The sequence below is a fragment of the Pan troglodytes genome, chromosome 8 (assembly GCF_028858775.2).
Source record: "Pan troglodytes isolate AG18354 chromosome 8, NHGRI_mPanTro3-v2.0_pri, whole genome shotgun sequence".
Lineage (NCBI taxonomy): Eukaryota > Metazoa > Chordata > Mammalia > Primates > Hominidae > Pan > Pan troglodytes.
Window position 1 is genome coordinate 24,037,078 of NC_072406.2, and position 26,757 is coordinate 24,063,834.

The 26,757-nt window shown below is 44.2% G+C and overlaps 1 protein-coding gene and 1 long non-coding RNA gene across 51 annotated transcripts in view; one reads left to right on the top strand and one right to left on the bottom strand.

The window, feature by feature from the left end:
- CELF2 (CUGBP Elav-like family member 2) overlaps nt 1–26,757 on the top strand; it is an 866,707-nt gene that overhangs the window by 721,177 nt on the left and 118,773 nt on the right. For 41 of the 50 annotated variants that reach the window (XR_010146797.1, XR_010146799.1, XR_010146798.1 and 38 more), the window contains one exon: nt 26,586–26,668. The exons of the other annotated variants lie outside the window; for them this stretch is intronic. Coding sequence is in view for 30 of the 41 variants with exons in the window: in XM_009457934.5 (XP_009456209.1) it covers nt 26,586–26,668 (83 nt within the window). In the remaining 11 variants the exon portion in view is untranslated. The remainder of the gene's footprint in view (nt 1–26,585; nt 26,669–26,757) is intronic. 50 annotated transcript variants of the gene reach the window in all.
- LOC134807131 (uncharacterized) lies at nt 47–26,319 on the bottom strand. Its single transcript, XR_010146801.1, has 3 exons — nt 21,433–26,319; nt 16,077–16,186; nt 47–14,047 (listed from the first exon to the last, which is right to left on the bottom strand). It is a non-coding gene; the product is annotated as an uncharacterized LOC134807131 (long non-coding RNA).

Sequence of the window (26,757 nt, forward strand, 5' to 3'; positions counted from 1 at the left end):
AGCTCAAAACTAAATTTTGACTCTCAGTGGCTGGGTTTTGTATCTCTTTTCTTTAAAAAAAAAAAAAAAAAAAAAAAAAAAGCCATTGAAATGATTCCACTTCTGAGTTACCTGGAGCAGTCAAATTCAGAAAGACAGAAAATAGGTTGGTGGTTGCCAGGGGCTGGAGCAGGAGGGAACAGGGAGTAAGAGTGTAAAGGGGGATGGAGGTTTAGTGTGGGGAGATGTGAGAGTTCTGGAGATGGACAGTGATTACAGTTGCACAGCAGCATCAATGTATTTAATGCTGCTGACCTTCATGGACGTCCTGATCATGTGTACAGAAAACTTAGAAGTAAATTGGGGTTTAAATCCAGTTCCCTGAGGTTGGGCAAGCTGCTGGTCCTCTCTGAATCTGTTTTCTCGTCTGTAAATGGGGCCTGATGTATTGAAACGCACCTGGCTCAGTGCCTGTAACAATGGACACTCACGTTCATCTAGTTCTGTCCCTTTTCACCTTTACAGAGAGGCTTCCTACTTAGATGGTTCTCTCTAGCTATGGGGCTTGGAGAGTAAATGGGCAGGAGTGGGAGTGTGGGAAGGGGCCATGCTCTGTTGATCTCAGCCAGTTGAAGCTGATGCCTCTGTCCTGATGTTTATAAGGGGCTCCATCACACATGTACCCTTCCTCTATCGTGTGGGAGGTACCCCAGGCAATGAAACGGAGAGGTGTCTCCTGGTGTTGCAGTGGGGAGGAGACCTCTGGACCAGGACGTGCTGTGGGGCGTCAGCTACCAACCTTGTGGTCTCGGGAAAGTGACCTATCAAGGGGGCATACAACAGGGACACCACCTTGAAATCTGAAGTCACTGAGTAGCAGGGGAGGTTGGAGCCTGGGGCACCCCTTGGCCTGCCCTTGGGTTTCATTTAACTGTGGCCTCCCCAGGATATTACATGTCCTGGCCTCCCCCCTGCAGAAGATGAGGCTTATTCCCAGTCGGCAGACTGGACTTCTTCATAAGTGAAAAATAGTTACATAATGGTCATCTCATTGGTGTTTAGATTTCTGAACAAAACGATGATCCAAAATCTGAGTGTGGAGAAACGGATCCCCAGTGAAGGAGGAGGGAGGGGCCGTGTGCATGCTCATGCTGTTTATCCCAAGCCTGTTTTCCACCCTCCCTGCCCTCCCATGCAGAGGCCCTGCCCTCCCATGCAGAGGCCCTGCCCTGTGTCCACTCTACTTCTTAGGAACCTGGCAACCCCAGGGAATTTTCCTGACAAGTCAGTGTCATTTTATGGGTTATTGCTGTTTTCCCAGAATAGCCAATTAGTATTGAGGGAGTGTCACCTGCTCTTCTCCATGTTCAGCCCCTTCCTGAGCACACTCATCAGGTTTAAGGAGCCAGCTGTCCCACCTGCTCAGCTGTGCACCCCTACAGGCTGGGATCTTGTGAGATTCATACCTACTGAGGAGGGTGCTTGCGTTCAGTCATGGTTGAGATGGGGCTCTTCCAGCACAGCCCCAAAATACTTCAAGAGGCGCAGAGGAAACTCGGCCTCCTGAGTGAGCATCCCCTTGCTCCCAGCAAGGCTGGAGGGAGGCAGTGCTGTGGGCAGTTAGTTGGAGGAACCAAGGGCGTGGCCTCTTTTATTCTAGTGACATTCAAGGGCACCAGCTGTTTTGACTCCCAGGAAGCTGTTTTTCCCATGCTGAGTAGTCTCATGGCACTGTGTGCCACCACAGTGCTGCCCAGCCCTGCCACCCTGGACTGACCGATAGAGGGGAGACCACAGCATCAGCTGCTAACATGGAAGGACTTGATTGTGCAAGAGCTGGGTTTCCTGGGAAGTCAGGCACCCTGCTCCTTCACCTCCCCGTAACAGCTGTCCCCATGGCAGTCTCATGACAATAACAAGCCAGCCTTGCTATTTTGGAAAGCAGTGAGGGATGTGGAGATCCGATCTGGACAGTATTCATCTCCTGTGTGACCTGGGTGAGTTACCCACCCTCACAGAGTTCTTTTCACCGAGTTCACATGGGACTCAAATGGGATGCCATGGTTTTAACCCCTGGCGTGCGTTAGAATCACCTAGAGGAATCGAAACAGAGAAATACCAGTGTCCCAACCCCACCCTCAGGAATTTGGATTTAATTCCCCTGCTGGGTCCCAGGTGGCACCTGAAGGTATTGAGGTGATTCTAATGTGCAGCCGAGGTTGAGAAGGACCAAGCTGGACGTTGCGAGAGCGCTCTGGTAAATTTCGTTTGGTGTTACTCTCATTGCATTCTCCACTCACTTTGGCAGTGTCTGTGAATTTTCACATTTTTCATGTAAAGATCTTCATGACTTTTTTTCTTAACATTGTTTCCAACAACTACTGCAGGTCATTTAGCAAGAATTAGTCATGGTAGTTCACAGCCCTGAACCCAAACACCCCCAGATCTTCAGCCTCGTGTGGGGCTTCCAGTGACTTCGTGGAATGTCATCATAGTCCTTCCTTTGGAGAGCTGGATTTTCTCAGGCACCGTGAGGATCTGGGCCAAGCTTCTCCAGGGCTGTCATTGCTTCCTGGTTGGAAAACCCCTAGGTGCCAAATGCAAGAGGAGAAAGAGTGAAATTAACCACCTCACCCATCAATAGCAGTCTCAAAATCATAGAACTGGGAGCCTGTAAGAAATCACACATTTCTGTGAACGTGTAGAGAATAACTCCAAAGTTTCACCGTGACAAGTGCAGAAATTACATTTAAATGAGTACAGAAGAAAATTTCACCACAAACTGTGTTAGCCAAAGAAGGTTCTGTACAATGAGATGTAACTGAATTATGGGTAAGTTCTGTGCTCCTGCTGATGCCCTCCCCACTCCGTCTGGGGCTGGGGCTGTCTTGAGCCAGCATTCCTGTTCATTCCACCTGAGGACTCCAGTGTGTGGGAAGGAGGAAGAGACTTAAACCCACCTAGGGGCCGGGTGTACAACAGAAGGATAGTACCCATTGAGGGGCCAATATAGGTTTCATAGTGAGAACATAATAATGCAGGTTTAGCCAAAAGAATGTGTGATCTTTGAAGACTGTTTGATCTTATGCATGGTTTATGGTATTTTGTAAATGGAATAGCTTTTCCAAGAAATTCTAAAATGTGCCCATATGATGCTTCATGTTTATAGATTTATGAAGTATTGATTCTCAGTATAACCTGGGAAAGAGGCTGGGGAGGTCCAGTCATCTTCATTTTCTGATGAGACAACTGAGATTTAGTTTAAATAGTGGTCACATTGCTAGGAATTTGGTAGTTCAAGGACAAGACTTACAGTGTTGAAACTCTAATTTTGGTGCATTTCGTGTTTTAGAATTTTTCACAGTATTTTTACTTTTTAAAAATTTTTTATTTTGTATATATTTTTGTGACAGAGTCTCACTCTGTCGCCAGGCTGGAGTGTAGTGGCATGATCTCAGCTCACTGCAACCTCCACCTCCCAGGTTCAAGCGATTCTTCTGCCTCAGCCTCCTGAGTAGCTGGGACTACAGGCACACGCCACCACACCCAGCTAATTTTTGTATTTTTAGTAGAGACGGGGTTTCACCATCTTGGCCAGGATGATCTCGATCTCTTGACCTCGTGATCCACCTGCCTCGGCTTCCAAAAGTGCTGGGATTACAGGTGTGAGCCACCACACCCAGCCTATTTTTACTTTTTAAATTGAGTTTTCATTTTGAAATGAAAAATGAGAAAATTCAAAATTTTGAAATGAAAAAATTGGTCTTTGCCCAGTAACGAACATGTGTACACCTTTGCATTCATACAGTCCCCTAGAACCAGTAAGTCCTTTCCCTGCAAAGCTGTCCTGAACATTCAGGGTCCACACATTGACCACTGAAGGGTAGGAGGAAAGGCAAAGCAAGCTGCACAAAGGGAAGATGGCCCGTAGCCTTCAAATGCACTCTTGCTAGCCTTCCCCGTTTTGGTTATTATCAGCAAAGATCAGTGACATGTTAATATATTAGGCTATTTTACTGTGAATATAATGGTAAATTTTAATAGAAATTGAGTTAGATAGCAGTTTCTGAATCTGAAGGAGACATTGCTTGCGAATGCTCACAGTAGCACTTAACATTGTGAAGTTCAACTCAATTTTTATTTGCTGTTTCACAGAAAGCAATAATCTCTCATATTTTATAGTACCATCTGGGTTACAAAAATCCTGATGCGTCTTTGTTGGACAAGCCAGGATCTCAGGAAGGAGTGGAGGGGAGCTTCATCTCAGTGGCTTCTGCCCTGAATTTGAATTTTTAACAGGCAGCTTTTAAGCATCCTGTGGCACTCATCCCATCTCAGTGTAGCAGAGACAGTAATGTCTTTCCCTCTATGGTTGAGAAGGAGCTTTTGAATGCCCTTTTGGAAGCTATAGAAATCTATGATACTCATCGTCAGCATTTGACCATGAACTTAAACTCCTATCACACCTCTAGGTGTGATAATATTTCTCCTTCTGTTACAACAGAGTAATGTCACACTTGGCACTTTTACTGTCCTCTTGCGAGACTATCCTCCAAGTGCTGTCTGAGAGTGTTAACTGCTATTTGGCTCATTTTTCTGCACCAAGGAGAACAGAAACACAGCAGGCACCAAGAGGAGGTTTAGTGTGCAGTGGGTTGTTCTGAAAGGCAGTGAGTAAAATGAGGTATTCCCTGACTTCTGCTTTTGCTACATGAAGTCATGAGGTCCTTGAAGCCAGACTTAGGTACCATTTCTTTCATCCCTTGCTAGTTCCTAATCGTAGACACAAACCTTCCACATCCATCCAGGCGGATAGCAGTGCTTCTTGTGGAAAGCAATGTCACTAAGGCAGTGTCACTAAGGAAAACAGGACAAGGCAACAGTTGTGTTCAGAGTTTTGACTGGCGTCTGATTGGAATTAGAAGGAAGATTATTTTGCCATAACCTAGGTACCGTGACCCGAGCTCTTTTGGCAGACCTTGACGTCACAAACCGTACGCTTGCTGGAGAAGGGAAAAGGAGAGTTGCAGCCACTAAGACAGTCAAGGCTGTGGCCTGCCTGGTGGTGTTTTATAGGAACTGGCTCAGGGAGGCTGCGTGTCCTTTGTTTTCTGAGGCCTTGTTCCACGTGGCCTCCCACTCGAGGCCAGGAATATTGCAGCAGTGCCGAAGAGTGGGTGGACAAATAGCCTTATTATTAACCTAAGTTGGAAACATGGCTTTTTGAGTGTCTTCATTCACAGATGCAGTCACAAAATATTAATACTCTTTTTTTGAACATGGCAAAACAAAGTATTCATTTAAACCTCCTTTGTCCACGTCCATGGTGAGAGAGCACCTCAGGCGGGGGAGAAAAAAACAAAAACTGGTCCCTTGAGAATTACTTTATCCTTTGCATTTGCATATAGTTTGAATTCATAATTAGGCTATTTTTATTGGCTAGCAGCTGTATTATCATATAAATCCCTGAATATGTAATTTGGAGTCATTTAGACCAGTCGTCCCACAGTAACCCTGGGAAGCACGTGAGCAGCATCAGCGTCTTTCTCAAGGAGGAAAATGAAGATGGGGAGTAACTTGCTGCAGGCAGCTTAGCTCCTGCTGTGGTGGATTGGGTTTTTACACTAAAGAACATAGATACCTGTTCAGTAATAACTTACATTGGCATAGAATTCATCTATTAACAGGGTGTTTTGAGGCCAGACGTGGTGACTCATACCTGTAATCCCAGCACTTTGGGAGACCAAGGCTGGAGGATCACTTAAGCCCAGGAGTTGGCAAGACCAGCCTGGGCAATACAGCGAGACCCCCAGCTCTGCAAAAAAATAACAAAATTAGCCAGGCATGATTGTTCATGCCTGTGGTCCCAGCTACTCAGGAGGCTGAGGAGGGAGGACAGCATGGGCCCAGGAGTTTGTGGTTATACTGCACTCCAGCCTGGCAACAAAGCAAGACCCTCTCTCTTTAAAAAAAACAAAACAAAACAAAACAGAACCGGGTGCAGTGGCTCACACCTGTAATCCCAGCCCTTCGGGAGGCCAAGGCAGGCAGATCACGAGGTCAGGAGTTCAAGACCAGCCAGACCAACATGGTGAAACCCCGTCTCTACAAAAAAATACAAAAATTAGCCAGGCGTGGTGGCGCATGCGCTTGTAATCCCAGCCGCTCATGGGGCTGAGGCAGGAGAATGACTTGAACCCGGGAGGCGGAGGTTGCAGTGAGCCGAGATCGCACCACTGCACTCCAGCCTGGGCGACAGAGCGAGACTCTGTCTCAAAAGAAAAAAAAAGAAAGAAAGAAAGAAAGGAGGGTTCCCATTGTTCTTGCATTCATTGTCTGCGTTGGTTGAGTCTGTAGGCAGGGTAGGGATGAGCATCTTCATTTTCTTCATTTTACACGGAAAAGAAATCTCTGGTTGAAGGTGGTCAGTGACTTGCTTCAGCTGGGAGACTTGGGACTGAAGCTGCCCTCTGTGACTCTGCACTCTGTCCGTGATACCAGGGAACTGGCGAATCCAGGAGCCTCCCATTGTGATGCTCACTCCTTCTCCTGTCCATTCATATGGGTAAAAAAGGTTTTGTGGCTTAAGTAGCATCCAGTTTCATCTCAAGTTTCAGTTCCCATAAAATAAACAGATACTAGGGTAGCAAATGGTCCCTGATTAAATGTCACAGGGGAAAAAGAGAACAAAAATCATTTTCTGTACTCTCCAGAATACAGTTCAGTGTCCCGATTGCCTCATACCTCCAGTGAGAGCAGCAGCAGCATTTATGGGCTATCTCAGTGAGCCACTTTTCTGTTAAACAATCCAACACGGAAGTAACACAGGCTGTCCTTTGGGCTCCCCCGCCTGATCCGCTGAACAGAATCTCAGTTCTGTTTGACTTACACGGTCGGTGGCAGAGGGAGGAGGGAGAACCTCTTCCATCTTTATTCCCAAATGGGGATCTCATTTTGGGTGCATGTATGCAAAATCTGTTCTGTCTCCTCATGCTTAGTGTGCTAGTATATATTTACTGCTGACTGCATTTCTTTATGAGGACTCTTCTGTAGCGTTTTGATACTGACAATTTTATGAAGGCTATTTCTTGATATTTGTTTATTACTCCTTTAAAAATGTATTTTTGTGGCAGCTTCAAGGCAGTTGCAAGATAGTGTATTTTTCAATAGAGAAGTTGGATTAAAACTTACAGCAACTGTCACCTGGTAACCAGACCCCATATAACTGTGTCAACATTAACCAGTGATTTATTGCTTTAAATTGGAATCAGCTGATTTGTGGTTCCACGGCTTTTAACGCTGCAGGATTAATCTGGAACCCACTGGTACACATGAAATAGTTGTTTTATCTGCTGTTCTAAGACTGATGAAATGTTTAAAAGGATAGCTGTGTAATCAGTCCATTATCTCCTGGTGTTCCAGCTTATTCTGTTCTGTGTGGCAGTGTACAATTTCAAAAATAATTATTCTGCTGTCCTTAATATGGGAGCCGAATGCAGTGACTGATAAAAACTGCATTCAGCAAGCCCTTTCCCAAATTGGGTAGTTCTATTTTGTTATCTTCTGAAGGGAAAACATGGGTTGTGATGGTCAGACCTCCTAGGAGTCTGGAAGCTTTAGAACAAGCCCTGGGAGGCAGAACACTTAATCTGTTGCCAACATCTTTTTCTGTTTAATATTTTGAATTTTTTGTTTGTAGGTAAACTTGTTTAGACTACACTTTCATGTACTCATCTGAACATAGGTAGACCTCTTGAAAATAAGGATATTGATGCTTACAGTTTTCTTTTGTTCTGAAAGCAGTCAGAACATAGCCATAGTTACAGAATGTGGGTTTTAAAAAGCAATCTAGACCAGTGTCCCTTTCTTAGCGTCCTACTTTGACAGCCAGCTATTGAAGGAGACCCAGAAGGGCATGGTCAAGTGGTTTGCTTCAGACCTGCGTTCTGTACAAAGCTCATCCAAAGGAAAAGCGTTGTAGATTTTTTTTCATAGACTAGGTAGTCTCTAGGGATAATTATTCTTGTTTACAAAGATGTTCGTGGCAATCTGTAGACTGTTAGTGATGTTTTGAGGAAAACCCAAGACTCAAAATCTTGTATATAAAGGATTGCCCATGAAATCACAGTCTGTCTTCAAACTGTAAGTAGAACATGAGCTTTCCAGTTAATAGGGAAAACATAAAACAATGGATTTTATTGCAGGACAGTCCTGGCCTTGTATAGACCAAGAGTAGTTGACTTTCCAGGTAACCATGGATACCTTAGGAGGAGGGGTTGGTAGGACCTGAGAGGAGGATGGCATACAATTGTATGACTGTTCTCTAGTGGCGAGTGATTGTCAAGGAAGAAATGAACAGTTTTATTAGAACCCAAGACCATGATCTCTGGGACCAACATCTTTAATTGGAGACTTGTTAGAAGCCATTCAGTTAAGAAGACAGTATGAGATGCATCACCTTGTTTCTGCGATGTTATCTTCTACTCCCCGATTCGGTTGCTGGTTATCTCTTAGGCCTGCTTTTCCCCCCTCTTGAACATGGAGCTAATAACTTTCAAACAAATCTTGAGCCCTCTAGGCAGACACTCTGTTGTTCCTTGAGCCCGGGCCATCCTTGCTATTGCTACCTGACCACAAGTGCTGGAAGTAGATGTCACACCTGCGAGCAGAGAAGGCCCGCAGGTTGGGTATGGTCTGTGTAGAGCCTGAATCAGAAGGGTCTGGGCTGGAAAGGAAGATGGTCAGATGTTGCCCTCTGCCACCACCCCTTCCCCCAAGTGTGCCTTCTCTTGAAAAATGTGGTAAATTCCATGAAATTCATTTCTAGTCACAGTTAAGAGCAGGCCCTCCAGACTCCACTCAGCTTGTCTGTTATGAGGAAAAAGCCATCAATATTTTAAAAGCTGCTGAGAGGCAAGAAGTTAGCCTCGATGGCTGGAAATTAAGAATTTTTTTTATTCTATGCAAAATCTGTCCATTGCTTCTCTAAAGCAGCAGCAGGGCTGAGGGAAAGCTTAGCCTAGAACAGGGATGTGATGAAGACTAATAAGATAAAACCAGTCAGAGTGTTTAAGCTAGAGGTAACCTGGAAGTGTCCTAATTGGATGGCCTGAATTTCTCACCCGGGAGTTTTCCAGAGCAGTTAACACCCAGATATGCCCCGGCATTGATGTCACAAAACTGGGTCATGGCAGGGTGCTCCAGAGAGTAGATTTCAGGGCAGATCTTCCAGGGACAGATTTTGTTGACACGCCTTCTGGATTTCTAGTTGTGGTTGAGAATGTATGATGTGAAAATTCACCCAAACTTTCCAGAGTCCAACTTAATGAGAAGAGAAGAGGTTTAGGGGAGTGTATTAACTCTTTGGGCCCACTAGAGGAGTTCTACAAATAGTTTTCAAGAACCAGTTCGCCCACATGATTTTCAGTCTGCCTACGAATTTGTTAGGGGTTGCATTCATATTTATAGGTAGGTATCTCACATTCAGCCTCAACTTTGCCCCCATTCCGTCTATTAATTTTTCTTTGTTCCCGTACCAAAATGCTAAAAGCCTAAGAGCATGTTCTTACAGCAAAGATATGAATTCCCAACCAAGGGAGATGAAGAAGTGAATTGGTTAAATGTACTGAATACCAGTTCTCTGTCTTTTCATAGCACATCCCTTTGATATTTCTTATACTCTGCAGAATGTGGGCATGTGCTTATTTTCATGAATACCTGGAAAGCATTTTAAATGATGGCAGTGCTACCTGGGTACCAAGAGGACTTAAATGCCACTTGCTGGCTCATGACTTACCCAGGAACATGGTGCAGGGTCTCCCTCTTTTCCTTGCCCAGTGGGCACAGATCTCTGCAAGACATTTCCAGGTCAGACTTCTGTGCCCCTCTGCATAGGCCTGCCTGTCATTTGATGCTGCTGGTAGGTTGGAGAAGTAGTCCAAGGGGATGGAGATAAGCCTCAGCTACTGGGTCAGCGTTTTGAAACCTGCTAACAAAAGAAAGGGAGAAAAGATTGAGAAAAAGAAGACAGAAATTAACTTCTGTGTCATTGTGGGCTGAGTCGCACTGTACAAGTTGTTTTCCCTCTGAGCAAATGAAATTTGAGAATTGTTCATCAGTGAGGATGAAATTTCAGATATTCTTGTCGGGAAGTATATTCCTCTCTCAAACGGGTCAGTTTTACCAAGTGGTTTGCTCAAAAAGGTGTTCTCATCAAGAAAGTGTAAATGTGGGTTTCAATGCTTCAATGGCTTTGTCTACCTGACTTCTCTACAGCAGTTCACCAACTTCTAATTTTCTGAAACGAAATTCTAAAACATACTCACTTTGATCCTGCTAGTACATTTTTCTTGTAGCTGTGTTGGGTAGTCCCCTGAAGTGTGAGGCAGAGACAGCACTGACATGGGCAGAATTGTTACTGTTTCACCTGTATTTTCCTTGTGTGTGTTTTTTAATCTGTAGGTATTAGGATAGGTTTAACTGTCAGTATTTTTGCAGACCCAAAAATATATTAGGACTTTTAAACACAGAACCCTTATGGATATTGGTGGGTGGCTTTCCTCCATGTGGTGATACAGGGATCCAGGCTTCTCCATCTTGTCACTCTACCATCTCTTTGGTTTTTGTGTGTGTGTGTTTTGTTACTTTTTTTGTCACCTGTGTCCATTCAAAAGGAGAGGAAAGAAAGTATGGAGGACTCATATCTGCTCTGTTAAAAGCTCTGGCTCTTAAGCAGCACAGGTCACTTCCACTTGTATTTCTTTAGGAAGCCTTTAGTCACGTGGCAAGGGGCAAATGTGGTTTCACCATGAGCTCTGTTCCAGTGTTGGCCCTGAGGAAGGAGAGGATGGACTTCAGCAGACACTGGTAGTCCCTGCAACAGCTGTCCTTTGCTATGTTGTTTCCCAGGCTTCCTGGAGGATAAGAATCCCAGGGAACACTGCCCTGTAGATGACCAGGCCTTTCGCCTGGAAAGCCTGAGCTGAGGGGCATGGCTTGGCTCCAAGAATCCATGTTTTTGCCAATGTTCCAGGCAATTATCATCTTCAGGAACATTTGGGAAATGCTATTGTAAGAGGTAATTAGATTGTAGAAAGGTATTTGGTACCTTCGTTGCAGTTTTCTGCTGAGAATCCTGTGTTGTAAGGAATGGTGGTGGACTCGGTGGTGAAACGTAACTCCTGGCACCCATGCTTAACTCTCTTCAGTCTTAAAATTTGGCCTCACTGCATAGACAAGATCATGACTGTACCATGTAACACTAAGACATCTGTTCCTACCTGAATGTTTCTTGGATTAGCAGATTGTTTCATTGAGTTGACCAAGTTTACGACTCATTTTGACAGATGGTGATTCTATGGTTTATATCAACTACTTGGAATTTATCATCTAATGACAGCTGTTTAACACATAGGTCAGTGTATAAGATTGACTAGTAATGAAATCTTCGGGGCATTTTTTTCATCTCCTGTCATAATGTTGAATCTTTGGGAAACCTACCACCTTGGAAATGAAAAACTTATAAATGTATTGGGTGAACATCAGTTGAATTATTTATGTGACAAAAAATTCTTTGTCATCCCAAAAAGAAAGGATGGAAAAGTTGTCCCCGATGGTTTCTGAAGCTGCAATGAGATGGACACAGTATGTGGAGTATCTGTGGGGTGAGCTTTTCGTAGCAAATTTGGATCCTAGACTGCCCTCTCTGAGCTACCCAGTAGTCAGTCAGATGGGTCAAGTCCTTTTCCACAGTTTGGAATGTGCTCAGGGAATCAAACCGACTTTAATATTAGCCTGTGACAGTTATATTCAGGGAGCTAAGACTTGCTCTCACTAACATCGAAAGCGTTCCAGCACATGTTGGAAAGGTGTTTGGGGTAGCCACTGTTTAGACTTGCCTTAGCTATTGATCTTCTTGTTATCGAATATAATTTAGAACTAACAGTGAGACCCTTAGTGGTGGGAGAATATTATTATCATTTGTTATCTGCACAATTAGGAAGCAGGAGAGTACAGCAGAGGCTTTATCCTATAAACCATCTCATTGCCTAGAGCATTTTAGCACCTTGCAGAGTGGTCTACCACATGCCTGCCTTCCCACCCCCATCCTCATCTCTCTCTCTCTCTCTCTCTCTCTCTGTGTGTGTGTGTGTGTGTGTGTGTGTGTGTAATCCAAACAGGCATTGGCCCTACAGTCCAAAGGGCTAAAAAGACTCAGAAATCCATCCTCATCCAGTCATCCAGGGAAGAAATAGGAGCCTGCAGGATGTTTCTTTTCTTTTTTCTGAAGGTTTAATAGAATCAGTGTCATTGGCAATGATTGAGAAAAATGAAAGTTTTTAGATCAAATACTACTCTAGCGTGCATGCAGCATGGGAACAATTGATGGGCGGCGTGCTCTTCCTCAGACAAAACCCAGTGGCTGCTAATCAGTGTGTGGTGTGGAGAGTTTTTTGTTATCCTGAAATCAAGGAAATATTTTACTTTTCCCTCTGAGGTGTTCCAGAGAAAGATTCTTGACCAAAGAAGATAAATCCTCTTCCTACCTGCTAATGAGTGAGCAGCTGTATTTCAAGCACATCACGTACAAGGACCATGTGTTACGTTTTTTTAGTATCCATAATCAGGTACACTTATTTAATTTTCTAAAAATGGAAAGCCAAGCGTTCTCTTTGGTTAGAGACATGGAGCGGTGAAGAAGTAAGGCAGTGTTTGGCAAGATGAGTCCACCTAACTGGAATCAGGCCAGGCTTTATCAGGAACCAGAGGGGCGACTCTGCCAAGACGCCCCCTCTCCATGCCTCCACTTCTTTAACTGGAAGCAAGAACTTAAACCAGATGGTTAAGATCTTTTTTCTGTCTTCAGTCTGGCATTTAAAGTTGATCGCTGTCAAATCCAGAATGGACCCTTTTCAGAATTACAATGTGACTGAAGTTTGTCACTTTCTTCCCAGCCATCCCCATTTTGGGGGTCATCCTTCTTCTTTTAGGACATCCCCTCTTGCCCCATGACCCGCGTTCTCACCATGGAAACTCTTATCAAACCTAGTGGCCATAAGATTCATTGATACTACAGCGTAAATTGTTGGGAAACAGATTGCGGTGTTGTGTCTTCTGAGGCATTTTTATTTTAATATGAATCTGAGCCTCCAACTGAAAGGATGAAGCTCAGAGGCTGAGTGGAAAGACTGGGGGAGAGGACAGAAGAGGAGGGGCGCAGAGGGTTTGCCCACATCAGCCCCGTTTTCTTCTTTTGTCCCAGAATCATCGTTAACATTATCCCCTCCGCTTTCAAAAGGGTCCTCACTTGGAGAATGAATTATTTGATCACCCTGGATATCAAGAAACCCTTCATACTGCCCCTAAAATTGTACAGTAGAAGGAAGAAAAGAAGCTAACCTCTTTTCGGTATTTTCTTTGTGCCAGAGTCTGGGCTTGGCACTGTGTATACATTATTTTACTAAATGGATCAAACAGAATCTATTCCACCTAGCCATTAAACCACATCTCTCTTAGGCTAGAAGTAACTATACCAGAGTCATTTCACAGGAAATGGGCTGAGAGTGTTGCATGGACCATTTTTACCCCTAGGAACCTGAATCAGAAAGGCTCATGGAACTCCAAGTTGAAAAGAAAACCGTATTGCTATAGGGGAAGGGGGTGTGAAAATGCTCCGGTGAGAGTCAACCCCTGAGTATACAGTAGGAACCTCCAGTGTCTGGCACCACGCCATGCCTTGTCGGGGGCCGGTGGGGGGACCCAGGAAGCGTAAGAGGTAGCAGCCACCCGCAGAGAGCTGCATTCCTTAGGAGAACAGGAGCACGGCAGCAGAACCACAGTCAGACGGCAGTGATCTCCTGCGCTTGATCCCCGTGTGACAGGAACTCTCAAAATGAAATCCAGCTGCTGGAAACCCCTTGGCCAAGAGGTGCCTGACACACATGGTGGTCTGTGCCCCAAGCTTCCGCCGGACATCTCCTCCTCCCAGTCCTCATCGCAGCGTTTAGGACATCACGTCTTCTTGTGAAGCCCAGTGTTACTGCTTTTGTTTTTTCTTCCTCTATTGTTGCTGAAATAAAGGAAAGTGACCAATCTGGTTAAACTCGTATAGTAGTGAAACCTGGGTGTGCTCCTTAGCCGTAGGTTTTATTTTAAATAACAAACCGTTTTAGGGATTTTTTGCCTCTTGGGGGCATATCATAGAGCATATAGTTGGGGAAAATTTTGTTGTACCCTGAATAAGAAAGTCATGAAAATGATTACATTAAAATTGATTGACTATTTAGAGGTCACGTAAATGGATGTTCAGAGTATTCAAAGGCCATGCGAATGGGTGAACTCTGCTAGTTCCAAGTAATTACTTCAGAAAGCAAGACAACACAATCAATTCTAAGCCCTATTAAAGGGCTCGTGGTCATCACTTAGAAAAGCGGCTTCCCTACCAGGGATGCACAGCGGCAGCGCAGCCTGCGGCAGGCCTGTCGCGGCTGCATTTCCATATTGCATTTGTTATAAAAGTGGAGTAAAGCTACCTATCCCTTACCTGCCTCAAAGGGAGCCTGCATAGTGTCTGTTAGGGCTCAGCGCTCTATGGAGAAACATGTTAAATTTAAAGTGGACAATAGCTGCTAACATTTACTAAGCACTCTTATTTACATGCCAGGAACTGTGTTAAACATTTTCATACGTTGTTTGGCTTAATGTGATACATCTATAATATAGCTGTCACTAACCCCATGTTATTAAGAACCAGAGGCTTAGGGAGGTGAGGTCATCGGCCTGTGATGCTAATCAGGAATGACTGTACCAGCCTCACTGCAAGGATTATGAATGAGCATGAGAAGACTATCCAGCATCACTTTGAAAACTGTCATGGTATTTGCCATTAGAACTCAGGGACCACCTTGGCCCCAAAAGTGAATTTCTTAAATGATTTCTGCTGTTCCAGCCAATATGGAGAAATATCTCCGTCTCTGATCTCCATACACATGAAATGCGACTCAGTTATTGCCGGAGTGGGGTGAAGACAGTTATAACGGCCATAAATATTAGTTCTCCAGCATCATATCCAACAAGAAAAAACAATCTACAATAAGTACAAATGTTTACTTCAGCCTAGCCTTGGATTTCTATAGCCAAAGAGTTTGCCTCTCCATTTCACTTTGACTGTAAAGACCAGAGTGAGGAAGTAGATAATGACGTCCTTATTCCATTTCCAGAAAAATTACCTTTGTTCTGCTTTGGATTGCAAATAACCCTTTTGAGAGTTCAGAGGCACCTAGAACCCTTGAGTAATAAGTTAGAATACCACTGATAGGTGCTCAGGAACAGAGCTGGGCTGTGTTTTATTCAGGCTAACAATAAGGGGCCTGCATTCTTACTCCAGGGAATTCAAGCTGGTGCACCGTCAAAGCAAGGCAGTCAAGTGGAGACTTGAGAGATCGGCCTGGCCTGGAAGCATCTAATAGCCCAGCGTGCTGTGAATTGAGAATCATAGGAAAATAGATGTGATTCTAACCTACCTCTCATTGCCACTAGCCTCCTAATTATAATGCTATCCTATCCTCTAGAGAATCTATACTATGAAATAACCTTATATTAGAAACTTTCTTCTAATGAGGTCCCTCAGTACTTTAGAAACTAAATCCTTCTTAATTGGATTCAAGACAGAACTACCTTACACCTACTGCGTTTAACCCCGTGATGCCTCCTTGGTGTATGGGAAGTGATCTTGGTTTGGTTAGCCTGAAGGCCTGCCTGCTGCTGAGCCACTGGTCTCCACCTCACCGTGAGACCCCAGGGAGACCAGCTGGCCAGGGAGTTGAGCCAATTAACATCCACTTTAGGGAAGCCAGACCCTCTAGTTGGCTTGTTACGTTCAACCTGAGGTTTTTCATTCTTCCTTACCTTCAGAGAAAAATATGGTTCTGCTCACTACTTTGGAATTAGGTTTTGAAAAATACAAAGCGTAATAAATTCTATGGCTAGCTTATTATCTTTCATTCCAATAGTCAAGTGACGTTTTCTCTAACAAAGAAGACTCCTTGCTTTCTTCACGTCACCCCCCGGGGCCTGGACAAATGCACATGTCACCCTACCTTTCTGACGCTCAGAGCAGGGTGGGAGAGTTCATGAAACAGCTGAACACGATGATTGTCCCATCGGGGGAAAAAAGGATGATGCTGAAATTCTTCCAATGCTTTCATAGCTATTAGACAATTGAAATGGTTTAACGTAAGTGTCTTATTTCAAAGAACCAGAGAAGGGGAAAAGCACGTTCCAGCAATTTTGCCCTTGTTACCTTTTCTATCTGTGTCGTGCTTTGGTGGAATTTACATAATCATGGGTGAGGAAGTGTTACAGTATACACATAGCTGTGCATATTAGGCTGCACTTGCTTTCCCAAGAGGCTTGAAAATGCAGTCGATTTAATCTAGGTCAAAAGGAAAGAAAGAAACTCCATTTTCCTCGCAGAAAACAGGGAGCTTGCTAGTCTTCACGGGGTCATGGAAATAACAGAAGATGGTTCCTCCAGGGAAAGTCCCCAGGGCAACAGGAGGCTGCCAGGGGCCTGGATCTTGTGGCCAGTTGACAGAAAGGTGGTCCTAGCGTGTCAGATGGAGAGTTGGAGGGAAGGTATGGGGTTGCCAGGGACCCCAGTGAGATCATTGTTCCCTCCCGGGCTGAAAAGGTGGCTCAGATTTGCTGTCTGCGAGGAATCTTGCAGGGAAAGTGAGGAAGGATGTTGGCGGAGCATCGCACGACTGCCTCAGGCGGCCAGAGGGCGGTGCGGGTCCCACGCTGCCAGTGTAAGTTTCCCAGGGGAATTCCTGGGGTGGCGCTTGGTAATCCAAACCGTGGAGTCCACATAACTCACATACGGAAGGCCCGATGGCAGCGTCGCCCGTCAGCTTCCTGGGCAGTGGCCAGATGGTGATACCGCTGACATCAGGGTGCCAATTATATCAAACTCTATAAAACTAAGCTAATTGGATACGGTTTCCTTAAAAGTAGATTTCTACAGGATGAGGCATTCGTATTTGGGTAGCTGCTACTCTAGCTATGGAAGTCCCATTTTTAGGTGGGGAAAAAAGAGTTGTCTTAGGTGACTGTTGGAGAGACATTTCAGATGAGAGGTTTAGGTTATAAAGAGACATTTTAGGTGACATGAACAGAGTGTGAAGCAGATCTTTCAGAGTGAGGTGGACCCTGTTAGAGGTGGTTCAGGGACATTCTCCCTATGAGAGGCATAGACTTGGAGGGGTGCTCATCGACTCATGGTTGCTGTGATGGTTTTGGCTTTGCTCTTGGCTCCTGGTGTGACTTGGGGGCAGCCTGCTAACCTGTAGACTGGTGTTTTCCCATCTGTAAAATGGGAGGGTGTGGGGAGTTAGGCTGGTAGAACTAGTGTAGGGACCAAGAGAAAACCTCCCCTTGGCCCTATGAAGGTTCACTAAGAGTCCCTGACAAGAGGCACATCCACAGGAGAAAAGGCACGCAGGTTGATGAGATCACGGTTTCTGTGACACAGGCGCCTTCGGGATGCAGACCCAAAGATACAGGGGAAATGGTATACTTAGGTCCAACAAAGTGTGCCTAGGCTTATTTGCATACTTAGGTTCCACAAAGTATGGTCAGCCATGTAGTAATGTGATTGGACAAAAAGGGCATGATGTAACGCTAACAGACTGAGCAGGGACACTCGGCAAGGCCTGCTTGTCCGCATTCTCCCTGGCCTCTCTGAGCAGGATTCTTCCTTCTGGGTGTGGGAAGGACCTTCCCTGGAGTGGGGGTCTTATGACCTACAGTCAAACAAGGTAGGTCAGAGAATTTGTTTCTGGCCAGTTTTATACAGAATGATGGAAGGAAAGTTAGAGCAGTATTTTTAAGTTTTATGGCTGGCTTTGGGGAAAGGGGGTTCTGGTTTCTGTGACCTGCTATGAGGAAGAGAGGGATTCCAGTTTCTGTGGCTGGGCTTAGGGGAGGCTGGGACTGAGAGACAGGAGGGCAGGAGGGGGTCAGAGAGAAACTTTTTCTTGTGAGGCTTTTATGCTGGAGTACTGCTTCCCGACTCCCAACGTTTGCTACTTGTAAAATTTTGTGATTCCACAGGAAAGGCAAAGGCATGGAAGTCATGAGAAGGCAACGCTACCTTAACTTCTTCTCATTTTATTTTTTATAGTGTTCAGTTTAAAGGCGTAAAAGGCTGGAGGAGCAGTACAACACAGATATGTCTGATCTTCTTGGAGGTTCTCCCTTTAGCTAACTTTGGCTGTGATGGGTACTTTTTTCATGCCTCTGGTTCCTGTATCTCTCAGTTGATGTCATTACAGCCATCTGCGTTCAGCATCAAATACAGGGGAGCCACGATAATAAAATTACAGGCAGGAATACGTAAGAGAGCTGAGAGGCAAGGGGACTGGGCTTTAGACGGAGCTTGTGAAATCGGTGGCATCATTTGTTCACGTGTATCTAGCACTCCTAGAAAGCAAGCACTGCATGGAGGTCCAGTCACAGGAATTCACACCAACGGGCCCAGCACCAACGGGCCCAGAGTCGGTCATAGTGCCCTGATGTGACCGTTTCCTAGCAGTGCCAGTTCTTCTTGGTGGTTGGATTTTGGGCTAAAAAAAGGGCTACATGGGTGACCCTCCGGGATCTCATATCATGTCCTGAGGCCTCCTTGTACTTTCTAAGAATGGCATTTTGTCGTTGCCTTTTGCCTCAAGATGCTAGGGGTATAAATTACCTTCTACCACGGAAAAAGGACTACTCTTTTTTTTTTCTTTTAAGGTTAATGCTAAGTTTTCTTGAAAATTTTAATTCAGGGGATTTTTGATGGGTTTTTTTTTTAACCTTTAACTGCCTTGTAGAAAGTGAAAGTGGGGGTCCTGGCAGGGCCAAAGCCAGTGACTGAGAGTTGAAACCGTAGTGCATGGCAGATTCGCTTGAGCACAAAATGCCCCACTTAGATCCACAGCCTTTGGACTCTGGAAAAAAAAAAAAAAAGTATTAAATTCTTCTCCCAGTGGCTAAGACTGAGGGAGAAAATAGATGGCAAGGGGAATCAAGTATGAGGAGTGTGTCCTCTTTTGACTTAAACTGGCTTGCATGCTACTGACTTGACAAGAAGCCAAGATCCCAGTTGCAGTTCGACTTGTGTGAAGCAGGCACCTGCTTTGCTTGCAAATGCACATACAAAAGAGAGCTTCATTCACAGAAAGGAAAAAAAAATAGCGGGTTCACTAATTTAGCCTTCCAGGGCCTTCGTCCCTTGATCTGTCAGCCCCTTAGAATTCAAAGGCAGCGTGTAAAGGAATTTCCTATTTACAACATGATGACTTTTTTGATGTCCTGAATTCGAATATAACTCGAGTTGAAGTTGTCTGCTAGGGCTATTGCTTTGTTGTTTAATAAAAAAAAAGAAAAAAAAATATATAGAGCTCAGTCATCAGATGATCAGTCTGGGGCTGCTTTCAAGTGTTTATGTGCTTAGATTTAGAAAACAAAGTAGGTTTTCATATATGTAAGATGTCGAATGGCCTTGAAGACGTGGACAGGCCCGTCTTGACCCTGGGGCAGAGTCCACTTAGGGAGGGAGACAGCTGTTCTCATGCCCAACCCCATAAGCTCCGAAACGGAAATACTTTTTATTTGACCAGCTTTGCCGCAGAATTGCAGGAAACCATTTTTCACTTTGTCTCCTTAGCCCTCAAGTTGTATAGTTATTTCATATTCCAGAAAATGCTCCACAGTTCCCCATAAGAAGATATTACTGAAGGGTGGTATCAGAAAAAGAATTAGCAGTTAGAACTAGAACTTTCCAGAAAGGTCCCTCCTGCCATGGTAGAGAACACCTTACACAGGGGAGTTTCTCCTCGCTTCAGGCGGGTAGCTGCAGAAGAGTCATGAGGAATGCCTCCCTGAAACCAGCCTTGCTACGCGGGGTCAGCTCCTGCCTTTGGCGTTGTGACTCGTTGGCATGTGACCTGAAGTTCCTGCCCTGCAGCTGACGAGCCACTGTTTCAATAATTAAAAACAACTGAAGTCACTGTCCTCCTGCCTTGAATTTGATCATTGTGCTTTGCATGTATGTATCAAAATACCACATGTACCCCATAGATATGTACAAAGATTATGTGTCAATAAAAAACAAAAATTAAAATCCCAATTTTTAAAAAGAAAACATGAAAGTAATTTTTAAAACTGCGTCAGCCATGCTCAGTGGCTCATGTCTGTAATCGTAGCACTTTGGGAGGCCAAGGCAGGAGGACCACTTGAGACGAGGAGTTTGAGAAGCCTGAGCTATGTAGCAAGACCCAGTCTCTACTAAATAATTTAAAAATTAGCCTGGTGTAGTGGCACATGCCTGCAGTCCTGGATACTCAGCAGCCTATAGTGGAGAAGATGACTTTAGCTCAGGAGTTCGAAGTTAAAGTGAACTATGATTGCACCACTGCACTCTAACCTGGGGAACAGAGTGAGATCCTGTCTCTTAAAACAAAAATTGCCTTGTCCATATATTAGAGTCAAGGGATTTAAAGAAAACCGCCTTTTTAAAACAGTGTCTCAGAGCATCAAACCTTGGTTTAGAAACCTTGGAGGAAGTTTCTTTAATGAGTATGGTGTGAATTTTCTTAAGGGCAGAATGAGTTTTAAAATCTGACCTCATATCATTGTCTAGAGTGTTGTCTACATTACCTCCACACTGAAAAATATAAATACGTTACTGCTCTTTGATTCACAGCAAACCATGATATAAACTGGTTATCTTTATATATCAGTACATTTTTTTTTCCTGTGAGTATTATTACCCAGAGTTTCCAAGTAAAGATTTTCAAGGGAAACAGCTGTGGTTTGAAAAGGTTTGTGATAATCCAGATGGTTTCTTTGAGGATAAATCTACTTGATCATTTAAAATTAAAGTCTTTCAGTACAGTTGAGTGTTTCTTTATGATTTTAAATACACTACTGTGTGTGAGTGAGTGAGAGTGTGTGTGTATGTGTGAGAGAGTGTGTGTGAGTGTGTGTGAGAGTGTGTGTAACTACCATTGGCCTTTGGGGCTTTATCTTTGGAAACAGCAAAAATCTCATACCAGTGTCTCAAATTATCTAACAGTTAAGCAGGCAAAGTACCTGAGGGAACTCTTCATGACAGCAGAAACTATTAGTGAAAAAATATAGCGAGACACCAGCTACCCTGTGTGGAGTATGTCACACTCAGCCTCTCTGGGAATTGCCACTCTCCACTTCTGATCCATGATGGCATAATCATAGCTCACAATTATAATACTGATTACAGATTGCTTTCCAAGCTGAACATATGCAACTGTATTGCTAAACTTACCAATTTCAGGGAATCTGGGCGTCAAAAGCGTCCACATCCCTGCAGCAGGCCCCTGGGGAGGTAGGCAGGGTGACAGCTGGGAAATGGGGAACCAGGGCTTTCCATACCTGTCTCCTTCCCTCAGTGTCCAGGATCTTCTTGCTGCTTCATGGCTGCCCCGAGATGCTCCCTGTGAGGCCCCCCCGGGCCTGCCTTCACAGACAATGCTCTGTGCCCCTGGACCTTTCTTCTGTGCTTTTTCTGTCTTGCGTTCCCTTCCTAGGGGCCCTGCTAGATGTTGACAGTGAACAGCAGAATCACAATGACGTGTTAGTGGCCAGTAAGATCTAGTGTATTTCCCCTCTAAGTTACAGAGAATCAGCACAGTCTTTTTGTAGTCAACAGAAGAAGTCATCACTAGTGGGACTGCTAGGCTCTGTATGGACCTAAGACTGTGATATTTGGTTCTGGGCTCACCTCTCCCGAGTTTTCCATTGGACCCGATGGACCTGTGAATTTTAAAAGTCCTGGTGAGGAGTCGCGGGAGGTGCTTGTTAAACTGGCACATGAAGAAGGATGGTGTTTTTTTGTGTTTTGGGTTTTTTTTTTTTTTTTTTTTTTTTTTTTTGCTTAAAGGACCAAAGCTTTTATTATTACAATGAATTGTTGAGGTCGCTGAAACAAGGGATATCCTGAAGTCACCCGGGCATGGAACACCATGTTTGTCTTTTCTAACTAGGCCACTGCCACTGGCAGAAGCTCCTGAATGAGTAGATAAGCAGTGGCATGAATCGTCCCATGCAGGTGCTTATTAGATAGTGTCAAATGAGCAAAGTGGAAATAGGTGAAGCAGCAGAAATTACCAGCATTAAGCAGCAATGGGAGGGTTGAGACCTGCAGAAGCACCTGGTTCATCAGCCTGTGCTGATCTCCAGAGCCCCCTGGCCGGTCACCTCTAACATGGAGCGAGGCCTCTCACTCCACTCCATGGACAGTAGGGAAGGTGGGATTCCCAGAATGAATTCTGAAGCCCAAGGGACTGTCCCCTCTGATGCATGGTGCGACCACTGACCATCAAAGAGCCAGCCCCTGGGTGTTGTAGATGTGTGACTACCCCTTACACCAATGTTGGAAACAGAGCCTGCAGGGGAGGAGGCTTGCCCCTGATTCAGACTGCTCAGCCATCTGGTGCTGCAGCTGACCTGGAGAGGAATCCAGTACATTTCAGACCTGAGTTACAGCTGGCGTGGGGAAATCTAGGAGACAGGTGGTTCCCTTAACAGCTGTATATTTGGTTAGGGCTGACAAGAAAGAAAATTTCATCCTTGTTGAGCCTTCCTGGTTTTTCAGGGATCTGTAGTAGCTCCTTGACCTTTTGCCATAATAATTGTCATTTCAGGGAAAATAATGATATTTCTCTCTTTGTTGAAATATTGTCTGCAGGTGGGTAATCTAATATTTTACAGGAGCATATTAAGTGATAGGTGGATGAAAAGACTATGGTTGTTAACCAGGAGAAACTCATAGAAAGTCTTTCAAACACATTCCAGTATCTGGAAAGGTACACACTACAGTCCTGCTGGGGAAAAACACTAATTGCTGTATCTAAGTTGACTGTTTCAATTTGGAGGTCTGTATTCATCCTGCAAATTTTAATAAAACTTAACCAATCACTGTACTTGTTAAGTGAACCATTATGAATGCTGAACGAAGCATAAGACTTCCTTTAGTCTAATAGAAGTAAAGAATGCTTTTGACCCTTTTTCTTTTTTGGTCCTGAATGAAACACTTTGGCTGCATATCCACCTAGTTTTGTGGGGGAATATTAAGCAGACCTGCTTTTTACTTACTGATGAGACTAGGCCGGGCACAGTAGCTCATGCCTATAGTCTAAGGGCTTTGGGAGGCCGAGGTGGGAGGACCACTTGAGGCCAGGAGTCCAAGACCAGCCTGGGCAACATAGTGGGACCCCTATCTCTGCAAAAATGTAAAAAGTAGTCAGGCATGGTAGCACACACCTGTACTCCCAGGTACTCAGGGAAGGGGCAGGAGAACCGCTTGAGCCAAGGAGTTCAAGGCTGCAGTGAGCTATGATCACACCACTGCATTCCAGCCAGGACAACAGAGTGACATCCTGTCTCAAAAATAAATAAATTTTTTAATGATGAAACTAACTAAGGTACTGAGGAAGTAAGATATTTCCCCACAGTAAGTCATTCAGAAACTAAATGTGAAAAACCAAAAGAAGCCTCTGGGGTTAGTATTCCCAGTCTCCTTGTCTGCCCAGGACCCCACATTTGTGTAAGTTGCTAATTGCACAAGGGTATCCTACTGAGGCCGTGAATAGAGTAGAAATCCAGGCTGGGATGGGCTTATCAAGCCATGGACTGTGGCAAGGAGCTACGCCCACCTGGAGATGGGATCCCCTCTTGGAATCGGCACAAAGGCTCCAGGCTTCCCTGCCAAACGCGGCGCCTGTGGAGCTGTGCTGGGGCTCAGCTCTTGGGTCGGACAGATGAACGGTAAGGCACATTAGCAGTGTTACCTACGATATCCTCCTGTGTGTCACACTGGAACTAGAGCTTCTCTTGGCATGATGTTAAAGAATACCTGTTTAGATGAGTGTACACTTAACCGAAACACTTAAGAACTATGCACAGTTGGAAGAGGATCTGTAGTGATAAGTGACTGACTTCATCGTACTAGTTGTAAAGGCAGAGTGGACCTTGGATGAAACTAGAAAGCATTTGAGATCTTGGGGATCTTCCCATCTCCCCTTCTGTATGTTTGAGTCCTTTCTTCCTTCCTTTCTCCTATTCACCTGCCATCCCACCCTGCTTAGATACCAGCTTCAATCTGTCCCTTTCTGAAAAACAAAAACCACCCACCTTCTTTTCACTAAGAACTTTGTTCGAGAGGAAGACCCTTTAAAGTAGCTAAAATCACACTAAGCTGTAATAACTAGCAACAATTAAATGTCTCCTTCCTCAAGGGTCATGTTTTAGTATGTAAATAGCAGAAGGACTACACCTTCCTAGTGGACTCTCAGGCAGCGAGCCATGGCAGGGATTTTGCTTGGGTGTCTGAGGCAGGAGTGCTCCCTTTATCCCTGAGACCACTGTATGTTGGTCAAAGCTCTCCACAGCTGGCTCACACAGAAGTGCACACAATTTACTCCGTTTACGTCATCATTGTTCCTTGTCGCTTTTATCTTAGCGTTGTTTAATTCTCTATTTTCATTTTCCCTGTCATACCATTGGTCTTCCAGGCCAACCTAAACTCTTCATTCTTGGCTGCGGCGTGGCCAAACTGGCATCGGTTTTTCATCTCCTGACCTTGCTCTTTCATAATTTCCTTTATTTCAGCCAGTAAACGGCTGCATCCCTAAATCTTCTTTTTTAAAACATCTCATTCCCAAAAGTTACCTGACTGAAAGTATCAGATTCTGCTTTTTTTTTTTTTTAACTGTGGTTATTAAATGAGGTGGTAATTCAGAACTTCCCCATTGCTTCCTTATCCAGAAGCTAACGCCATAAGCCCAGGACAGGGAAAGGAGAAGTCACTGAGACTGTGTTTGCTAGAAGCGTTTAGTAAGGCTTGTCCTGTTTTTCTTTGTATACCAAGCCTGATGAGGCATGGTTGGTGTTTTTCTTCTAAAAATGGTTACTGGAAGCTGGGATGTTAGTTTCCTTTTGGAAATTATTCCTTGGCATGAAGCAATTCCTATGGCTTTTCTGGGGCTTACATCACGCCAGTGAAGCTGAACTCACTAGTGAAGTTGATCGATTCAGTAAAAAATCTACCATCAAGAAGCAGAGCCAAGTGGATTCTGGTCGAAGAACTCAAAATATCTGAAATAAGATGCTCGTGAAAATGGTCAGTCTCTTCAGCTTGATTCTTTAAAGAAATGTCATAATGTTCAGTTCCCTTCATTCAAGTGATACATTTGAAGGGTTTCTGATCTTTGGATGCATGGAGTTTTTCAAATGCCAAGATGCTATGGTCATAGTCTACCTTGTCCAAAAGGCAAAGGTTTTGTATATATTGACTGTCAGTAGACTCTAACTAAATCAAGTGTAAAATGACAAGGTTTCACATTTCTCTTCCAAACGAGGAAGAATCTTGGATGTCTTTAAGAATCTTGTATGAATGAGATTATACTTTATTTTCCCCCTGAAATGGCAGCACCTCTCAAAGCTCTTCTGGCCCCTGCCTGGCTCCGTGCATTACGTTCCTTTAATAAAGCCAAAATAAAATACGTACAGTCTTGGTGAGTGCATCACTTTACTTTTTTTCCTCAACCACTTACCAAAGACAGCCCAGATCAAAGGTTAGCATCTTTGTTTCTTAAATTTCAAGTTTTTGTCCTACCCTCTTTTCCCAAACTGATTGTGCTGAGAAACTATATTGATGAACAAATAGCCAATATCTTTATCTACAAGTTGAAGAAGGTGCAAGCCCTCCTCCAGGATGCAGAAGGAATGGTCTAGGATTTCCATGCCATTTTCTTTGGTGGAGGAGGTTGGCTGGAAAAAGGATATATGCTGGCCTGCGCGGAAGGGCCGGGGACTCCCACAGGCTCTTGGAAAAGAGGAATCAAAATGTGGCCAGTTTGTATGCCACAGCCATATATGTAATGCATGGGCCAGAGTCCACTAACATCTGTTTGGGCATGTACCCATCTGTATTGTAGCTTAATTTCTAAACCAGTTAAAATACAGTCTTCCATATTGGCAAATGAGTATTGAGGGTCATATGTACAGAACTTTGCATCATGTAATGTGGTGGAGATAAAGAAGAATGCACTATCCCAGCTTTTAAGAAGCTTATAATCCAGTTGTCTGAAGCTTTGAGTTTAGAAAGTCTTTCAAAAACCTGACGTTCTGGAGATCCACTTTAAGAAAATTATAATTAATGTAAGCTTGTGCTGCTGTTATTGTGATTAAATGCTTCTCTTCACGTAGGTGCTATAACACAGGTCCCATTCACATCTCACCCATTCCTCCACCACCTCCCACCCTCATTCTTGAATAGCTGTATTCCAGAGAGGTGAGGCACAGAGTCAGGGATTGATCTCCAACGTGGGTAAAGCTAATAAATATGATTTAGGATGAAAAGGTACTGTGTAAATGCTTGAGATGTTGTTATTGCTGTTCTCATATGCTTTATTATTTTCAAATTGTGCATCCTTTTAAGTAGATTGTTTGTTCGCCACAGTCTCCATTATATCTAAGCAAAGCATTCACAGAAATTTCTAAAACCTTTTCATTTCTCTCTGTAGGTTGTTGTTTCGTAACATTTTATACAAGAAAAGCTGCACTTGAGGCCCAGAATGCACTGCACAATATTAAAACTTTACCTGGGGTGAGTCGGTTTACTTTTGTACCAGAATCACTTTATTGCTTGAAAATGGTCCTTTCAACTGAAGGTTTTAGTTATGGGCTCTTAGTGCC